The sequence below is a fragment of the Engraulis encrasicolus genome, chromosome 14 (assembly GCF_034702125.1).
Source record: "Engraulis encrasicolus isolate BLACKSEA-1 chromosome 14, IST_EnEncr_1.0, whole genome shotgun sequence".
NCBI lineage: Eukaryota > Metazoa > Chordata > Actinopteri > Clupeiformes > Engraulidae > Engraulis > Engraulis encrasicolus.
Genome location: NC_085870.1, coordinates 41542878 through 41552453, shown reverse-complemented (window position 1 = coordinate 41552453; position 9576 = coordinate 41542878). Strand labels below are relative to the sequence as shown.

Sequence of the window (9576 nt, the reverse complement as noted above, 5' to 3'; positions counted from 1 at the left end):
TGAAAAACCCCCAGCAAAAAGTACTAGTATAGCTGACACACCACATCTTTGACACAGATCCCCAGCTCTCTTGGTGGTGGTCTGTTTTGAACTGCCTTGTCTATCAGCAAAATCTAGCCGGGTGGCAAGCAGACCACACCAGCGAAAGTGGGGAAGCCTGGCAGCCAACTGGCAACTTGTACGAGTCGTCTGCACAAGTGTTCTACAAGGGGTCTCGGTTCTTATATTTTGTCTCCTCTGAGAAAATGTTGTGAAACTGTCTTACAGCAGCTCAAGCATGGGGAGGTTATACAAATCAGAGTTTAAAATGGGATCTAAATAAAGAAATACTTTATTGAGTTATATTTTAGCACAACATTATACTTAACATTAAAAAAAAGACAGGCACACTTACCTCCATTTCTTTGAACCAACTTCAGTCAGAGCCCATACAACAAAAAGAGCCCATTCAAAAGTCCATTCAAAAAAAGAAGAGAATCCAACTACTCCACAAACATTGCTGGCAGTGAACTCAGAAGTTCTGTGCGACTCTCTTCTCTCGAACTCTCTCTCTGTGTTTGTGTGTTTATGTGTGTCCGTAGTAGTCTCTTCCTCTAATATGACTGTCCAGTCTATCTGTCTCTCCCAGCAGCAATCCTCTGCTCATATACTTTGACTTGACACAGGCAGTCTTGAGCACTGTGCACAGCAGACCCAGGGGCGGGGACTGGAAAGAGCAACACACACTCATGGCAGACATCCCTCCCCCTCTCCTTACAAGGACCAATCACATTCCTCAGTCACCCTGCAGACTCCGCCTCCTTTGAACATCTCTGCCTTGTGTCTCTGTAGAAGGTGTTTTGATGTAATGTGTTGAGTTTAAATCTATCTCCCATTAACAAGTATATTATATAACACAATTTGTGGGTGTCCTAATTTTTCTGTTTTCTTCTTCATGTCAAAGCTAGAGGTTCTCTCTTTTTTTTTCTTTTCTTTTCCCGGCTCTCCACTCATGCGTATCAGCTCTTCTTCTCTCTGTTGTTTTTCCTTCCAAACGTTTGCAGTTCCAGATTTATGTCAGGGGGTTTATTTGAAAAGCGTGAATTCTCCAGCCCCGTCCCTTTGTTGTCAGGACGACAACAAAAGCAGGAGAGGAGAATGGGCTGGGAGGATCTCTGGGAAGGAAGGCCTAGCTGCCCTGGAGGAGGGGGTTGGGTCGGGTTGGGTTGGTAGGGTGTAGGTTACTGAGGACCTGGGAGTTGGCTAACAACAATCCTGACCTTACAAAACTGTCCGAGAAGAGAGACATTAAAAAGCCATCCAGTCAGTCAACAATAGGGAGACGAGAAAGGGGGGGAGGGAGACGGAGGCCTGCTTAAACTTAACCCTTCTGCAAAGTTAACCGTACTACTGTCACCAAAATGGTAATGACTAAGTCGATCTGTTACTTCAGGCTCTCGGTAATGTCACAGCAATGTTGTTATGATGATGTAGTTGAGTCTTTTCAGTAATGAGTAGATGGGATCACCGACAGGCCCATCTGCACAGAGAATAAAAAGAACACGGAAATACCACAACACAGATTGGTAGACACTGTTTGGGCGTTGGTTACTCAGAGGTTTCACCTGAATGCACCTGCCTGGACCATGAGGCGAAGTGAAGTGATGTCTGCGAAATGTTCCAGTGTCCATGTAAACTATTGCCTGAAGGTGGTCCTTTTGTTTGCCGTGCAGGTTCACACAACTGGATCTGCTCTAAAGCCTCAAGAACAAGTTTCGGTCTGAAAGTACTGAAAGGGATGTTCTAGCTCTACAAACAACAGAAGCAGAACAGATGACATTGAATAAGAGCCTGCAAGCTGTCCGAATGTGTTAATCTGTCAAATTGTTTTTTAAGCCTTTGTGGGACTTGTTGTGGATACAAGAACCACTGATCAACACCAAAGTTTAAGAATCATCCAAGTTAGCATACCTTGATCTGCATTTTCCTATTGTATTGATCACAAATGAGCAAAAAATTAAATGAAATAAATAACAGGTTCTTTAGAGAGGTCTCTGTAATTCTGTAGCTTGGAGCAATGAATTTGAAATGCATCATAAACAAAGAAGGAAATATGATGCTCATGGCATGGTATTATGTCACCATACAGATCCCTCTTTGGAAAATGTTATTTGTAAGTGTTATATCTTTCACAAACACCAAAGCATGCCAGTAGCAACCATGCGGTCTACTGTTCCAGAAGAAATGTGCCATATTCACTCAGCAATGACCCATATGCACTGTTTAACCTCTGTGATCAAAACTCCATTAAGACATCATGTCTGTCTTTAGAACTTATTTTGAATCATCTTGCTGTCTCTAGCCTATCCGTTTCCTTTTTCCCCATTTAAGACTTTTCCAATCCTTTGGCCTGTCTCAAATGTGAGGGGTTTCCCGTTAAGATTCCAGCTAAGTGGCCAGTCTACCCATATGAAAAAGAATTATATGATTCATATACAGCAAACATGCATGTTCCTTACATGAAATCGTATAGAAAAAATGTGCCAGATTTACAAGAGTCACTTATGCGTTTTCTAATATATGTCTATCATGATAGTCGATTATGGCCCCTTTTCGAAAAGAAATACTATATGGAACTTATACGCATGCCGTATAACATGGCTGTATGCAGTATAAATTCTTATAAGAGTTTGACATGCCCACAATGCATAATACTATATTATATTGACTAAAACATAGGAGAAAACTACTATATTCCTATAGAAATAATGCACGTTGTAGCAAAGGGGAGTAGAGTTGCCCAGCTGGGACTCGAACCCAGACCTTCTGGGGTAGTAAACCGGGGCTCTGACCGCTAGGCTCGTTGGCATGTTAGTCAGAACACACCCACAACAACCCTAGTGATGGTCACTCCATCACACTGCCTTTCCCTTCGGGAAGCGCACCCGTGCGCTTCACACACTCATGGTGTCCCTCACGCAACTGCCCATCAACTGCCCATCATGCTTCTCCCATCCAGTGTGCCCCGTCATCAATGCTTCACCCATCACTGGGGTCCCTCACACCGGAGTCACCAATCCTGGGGGTCCCTCACATGGCATTACGGCTTACACCCAATGGGTGCGCTTCCGATGGCCTCACGAAACCACCCATATGAAAAAGTCTTATTAAAAACGCATATGGATTATATCTGTTCCATAAGAATATTATAAGGGTCATACAAGGCACAAACCCACATATACAAATCTAACTATTTTTTTATTCATTTTCAGTAATATATGCCATACACGATTTATGTTACTATGGGCTTATATATTTCGTATAAGTAAAAAGATTGGAAAATAGTGCTGTTTTTGGATGAATGCCAATCAGATGTGTGCTGTATTTGTGCCATGTTGTTGTATATGTTACAGTAGGCCCTATGTGTATGCCATATTTAAAGGTGCACCATGCAATATTTGTTGTAGCTTATTTCCAGCTAGGGTGACCACCTGCTAATAAGTCCAAGGGGGGACAAGGGGTATGCTTCGGAGGGACAATGTGGGACAGACACCCCCCCCCACACACACACACACACATACACACATTTGTCTTTAGGCAATATAGGCCTATATATAATCAAAGTGACAGTCAAGAAAGACAAATAAAAAATCATGAGTGAAGTTCTTCGTCAGGTTGTTTTTTTTTTTCCGGGAAGCTTATTTAGACTGTCTAGGCCTGTGTTATATACAAATATTACATTTAAAGTCTCATGCTTCATATGACAAATGTAAAATTAAATCAGGTTTGCATATAATTAAATGTATAAACTTTATAAAATGTATATACGAATATTACATTTCAAGTTGTAAACGTCATATAAACTTAATATAGGAAGTCTGTAAAATCCAACTACGGAACATGTACGGAACATACGTGTGATGGAGTGACCATCACTAGGGTTGTGGGTGTGTTCTGACTAACATGCCAACAAGCCTGGCTCTTTGGTGTAGCGGTCAGAGCCCCGGTTTACTACCCCAGAAGGTCTGGGTTCAAGTCCCAGCTGGGCAACTCTACTCCCCTTTGCTATGAATGGTGTCAGAAGTGGGATGGTACCGTGAGGCCATCGGAAGCGTACCCATGGTGTGTGAGCCGTAATTCCATGTGAGGGACCCCCAGGATTGGTTACCCCCGTGTGAGGGACCTCAGTGATAGGTGAAGCATTGATGATGGGGCACATTGGATGGGAGAAGCTTGAGGAACAGTTGCGTGAGGGACACCATGAGTGTGTGAAGCGCACGCGTGCGCTTCCCGAAGGGGAAGGCAAAGTGATGGAGTGACCATCACTAGGGTTGTGGGTGTGTTCTGACTAACATGCCAACGAGCCTGGCTCTTTGGTGTAGCGGTCAGAGTCCCACACGTAAATTGAATAAGACTTCAATATGATTTTAACATAAAACGTGCATTATTTCTATAGGAATATAGTAGTTTTCTCCTATGTTTTAGTCAATATAATATAGTATTATGCATTGTTGGCATGTCAAACTCTTATAAAAATGTATACTGCATGCAGTCATGTTATATGGCATGCGTATAAGTTCCATATAGTATTTCTTTTCGAAAAGGGGCCATAATCGACTATCATGATAGACATATATTAGAAAACGTATAAGTGACTCTTGCAAATCTGGCACATTTTTTCTATACGATTTCATGTAAGGAACATGCATGTTTGCAGTATATGAATCATATAATTCTTTTTCATATGGGCATCCCACTTCTGACACCATTTGTAGCGAAGGGGAGTAGAGTTGCCCAGCTGGGACTCGAACCCAGACCTTCTGGGGTAGTAAACCGGGGCTCTGACCGCTACACCAAAGAGCCAGGCTCGTTGGCATGTTAGTCAGAACACACCCACAACCCTAGTGATGGTCACTCCATCACACACGTTTTATGTTAAAATCATATTGAAATCTTATTCAATTTACGTATGACATAACACATGTTCCGTAGTTGGATTTTACAGACTTTCTATATTAAGTTTATATTAAGTTTACAACTTGAAATGTAATATTCGTATATGCATTTTATAAAGTTTATACATTTAATTATATGCAAACGTTATTTAATTCGTACATTTCTTAAACAGTTTCTGACACCAATATTTATATGAATTCTGCACATTTCTCATATGAAGCATGAGACTTTAAATGTAAGCTTAATATTCGTATATAACACAGGCCTAGACAGTCTAAATAAGCTCCCAGAAAAAAACAACCTGACGAAGAACTTAAGTTGTTTAGGTTAATATTACCTATTCTATGTTACCTATGCAAGTGTGGCATATAAAGCCCAAGATTTAGGGGGATAGGCCTACATCACTTTGAATATATATAGGCCTATATGCCTAAAGACAAATGTTGGGGAGGAGGGGGGGGGGGGGGGGGGGGGGGGGGGGTGTCTGTCCCACATTGTCCCTCCGAAGCATACCCCTTGTCCCCCCTTGGACTTATTAGCAGGTGGTCACCCTAGCTGGAAATAAGCTACAACAAATATTGTATGGTGCACCTTTAAATATGGCATACACATAGCCTACTGTAACACATACAACATGGCACAAATACAGCACACATCTGATTGACATTCATCCAAAAACAGCACTATTTTCCAATCTTTTTACTTATAAGAAATATATAAGCCCCTAGTAACATAAATTGTGTATGACATATATGACTGAAAATGAATAAAAAAATAGATAGATTTGTATATGTGGGTTTGTGCCTTGTATGACCCTTATACTATTCTTATGGAACAGATATAATCCATTATGCGTTTTTAATAAGACTTTTTCATATGGGTACTTCCTTGCCATGGGGACTTCCATCATATGAGTGTTATTGTAATCAAATAATTCAAATGATTCTGTCATAAGACTAATCTATAGATTCAGAGGCTCTTAGTTGTGATAGCCACACACACACAAAAAACAAACCCTTGTCTGCATCTGCACTTGCTAGTGATGTTGGCTATGATTATGTCCTCTTTTGAAAGTCGCTTTGGTTATAAAGTGTCTGCCAAATGCAATGTAATGTAATGTAATAAAACCCACAAGGAAAAAGGCTATGTATCTCTCACATCACAAATAAAGATGTTTTTCTTCTTTTTTGTGATTTTCATTTGTTTGTAAAATGTTGAACTTGAAGTCTTGAGGAAGCTACTCAAAGCCTCAGAAAACAGTACGCAATTGGTTTGTCTAGAAGCATACATTTTGTCTTTGGCAGGGCTAGCTTTGCGAATTTCCAATGGGAACGAGGAACTTTCACAGCCGAATTCTTGGTTTTCTACGAAGTGGACACATTAAGAAGGCCACAGATTATTCTGATATTACCAGATTCCTGTGTAAGAAATCCTTGTTAAGTTTAGCATCAGTACTCTGGGGTCCGTTCTGTACCTCCAAACTATATTGTACCGTAGGTGCACTAAGGGTAGATTTCTTACTTGTAGGCAGGGCCGCTGACAGCTTTTGCCAGGCCCGGCACAAAGTAATCTGAAAAGGCCCCAAACCCAATACATTCAATGTAATGAGGACCCAATTCTGCCCCCCCTATCACCCTGGGCCCGGGACAACAGACCCCTTTGTCCCCGTCGGCATCCCTGCTTGTAGGCCTACCTGTATTTCTCTGCAAGTCGAAATCACAAATGTTTCCAGCTTTACAGCTATTTATAAATCTTGACCTAACTGATGGCCATTGGGTAGAGCATGACTGGTGGGTGGAATTCCCCCCACATCTCACTCTTCTATATTTTAGACGTCCATACTTCCTCTCAGATCTGTTAGTATTGTGTGCAATGCTGTGCATTAATAACACATGCAAAATAGGTCACACAGTTAGAACTGATTGTGGGTGAATGTGTGAGAATACCCGCTTAACCCATTTTTAGCCTGATGCTGCGTAGGCCTACACGCTGTTTGACCTTTGGCGCCTGGAGCGACATATACGCTGCTGATTCAGGCTGTTGATATTTGAGTTATTTTTTTGTTTTTTAAATAAAAAATGTGTGCTGAATGAACACACTCTAATGCAAAATGAGGGTCCTGGCTTTTAAATGCAACTTATTTCATGTTTTATGTGCTTTGACGGCTGAGATATTTGGGTTTTTATAGGCTGAGGGCACCTTTTAGGTTTAGGGTTTAGGGTTTAGGCATACAGCCGGCGTTTTTTTTGCATGTGCCTTAAAATGGGTTAATATGTTAATATGAAATATTTAACCCTTTCATGCAGACTATTAAAAAACAAGTCTTAATATGTTAGGTAGACTTGGTAATGTCATAGCAACATTGTTAAGCTGTAGTTCAGCTTTTTTTCAGCAAAACAGATGGTCAAATTGCTGGCAATCTGCACGATATGCTACAGGATTTTCTTAACTTGAGCTTGATTGTGAAACTAAAGCATTTTTGAGACTCTGCATACTTCTCTAAAACACCGCAAATCTCCCTGCAATTGAAAAACTTTTACTATTCTTTAATTCACTTCCTATTTTTACTTTTGATTTACTTTTCCATTGAAACGCTGGGGTGATATTTGTACTTTTCATCAGATGTGAAGTTGGTTTTGACATCCCAGATCAGAATCTGACAAACACTACACATCCTAAACTTATGTATCTAATGAATCCATGTTTGAAGGCTGTCTGGAAGTTGACAAACAAACATATACCCTTTTACTGCAAGAGACAAAAGCATCATTTAACTTCAAACTAGAACCAATATCCATTAACCCTCACAAGTATAGATGTGTGAATTATGAGTCAATTAAAGTACTATCTTTTAGAGAGAGCGAGAGCGAGATAGAAAATTATGTTTGTGTGAAAGCTCTTCAATTCTTGGTATAATTCTCTGCTAACATTCAAGGGAAGTAAGAGACCATTGTGTGTGACGTCAATTCATGTGAAACTGAAATCAACTTCAATCTCCAACAAACCCCAGGATGTATGGTAAAGATCATAAGTATATGTGGTTATACGCCTACCTACCCACCAGCACCCCCCCCCCCACACACACACACACACACACATACAAACTGGCCTACAGTCCTTGCAGCTAGCTTCCTGTAAGCTGCAAAGATACCCGATTTAAGACACACACTCACATTAATTTTAGACATACAGTAGAATTAAAGCGACTGATAACACCAACATCAAAGTATTGACATATCTTCACACTTTCCATGAATCAGTGGATGTCAATGTATAAATTAATTCGGAATTTAATCACAAAATACCGATAAGGTCTGAGTTGGACTTCACATGAAAAGCGAAAGCCAAACTGGGAAACTCCAACTCCCATTGTCATTGTGACACAGTGAAATAAAATGAAAAGGAGGAATCGATAAATTAACAGATTCATAGCAACTATAGCTTATGCAATGGCTCTCTTGTGCATGCCTGAAAAGACTGGTGCATGCCACCAGCAAAGGTCCTCAGCAGATAACTGGGGCAGCTGCCAATGCACTCATTTGCCCTTTAAATGACTCATTTAACCATTTAGCATCTATTACAAATAATGAAAATGGTCCATTAACCCTGCAAATGTGGCAGTATGGTTTAAAATATTACTGGGTTACCACCAGTGAGTTACGGCACACATTGCATGGACCTTTATAAATTACATTTACTGTAAAGATCATATGCGGTTATCCGCCTACCGACTACCCAGCAGCAGCACCCCCCCCCCCTCACACACACACACACAACTAGCCTACAGTCCTCCAAACTTGCAGCTAGCTTCCTGTAAGCTGCCAAGATACCCGATTCAACACGCACGCACGTGCACACACACACACACACTTTAGACTTAGAATTAAAGCCACTGATAATACCAACATCTGAATATTGACACATCTTCACACTTCCCATGATTCAGCGCATGTCAATGTATAACTTAATTCATTCGGAATGACTGAAAGACCTTAACCCATTCAAAACATTCATTAATACGTCAACATGGTCACATTTGAAAACTGAATGTGTTTATTTGTGTGCTTAAAAAAATTGCCATGTAGAATGTCATTAGATTTTTTTTTTCAAATACATACATCAATATAAAAAAAGAAATTGGGATCGTATGAAATGCACCCAAGTCTGAGAACTCGAAATTACACACACATACACACAAAAAAACATATTGGCAAACTCAGCTTCTACACTTGCAGTTTTTGTATGTCCAGTCAACCTACTCAATGCCTACAGCACCTGGTGAAAAAAAAAACAAATCGGAAAAGTGGGATAAAATAGAACAGTCCTGTTTGAGAGTGGCGCCCTCACCTGTTTAAAATGTACTACTGCATGGACATTCACATGAGTTTGGGTCAAAGGGTCCCTGGCTCTGTTTTCAAAGGGTTGTTCAGGACATTTACAGCGAATAACCACATTAATGATAAGACGCTAAATCAATGGTGTGATTCAATCGAACTGGCAGGCTGTAAGGGCTGCTGGCATCCCCCCACCCACACTGTGCACAATGCACGATTTGTGTGTCTACACAGTACACACAGAACCCACAACCCCATTAACATGGCCTCAGACTCACCACAGCTATCGGTACAGTGTTGAGAAGGA

At 40.8% G+C, this 9576-nt stretch overlaps 1 protein-coding gene across 1 annotated transcript in view; it reads right to left on the bottom strand.

The window, feature by feature from the left end:
- The window catches only part of cass4 (Cas scaffold protein family member 4), a 26044-nt gene extending 25352 nt beyond the window's left edge, over positions 1 to 692 (bottom strand). The window contains exon 1 of the mRNA XM_063216535.1: positions 395 to 692. Within this exon, the coding sequence (XP_063072605.1) occupies positions 395 to 400 (6 nt within the window). The 5' untranslated portion in view covers positions 401 to 692. The remainder of the gene's footprint in view (positions 1 to 394) is intronic.
- Positions 693 to 9576: the final 8884 nt, after the last annotated feature.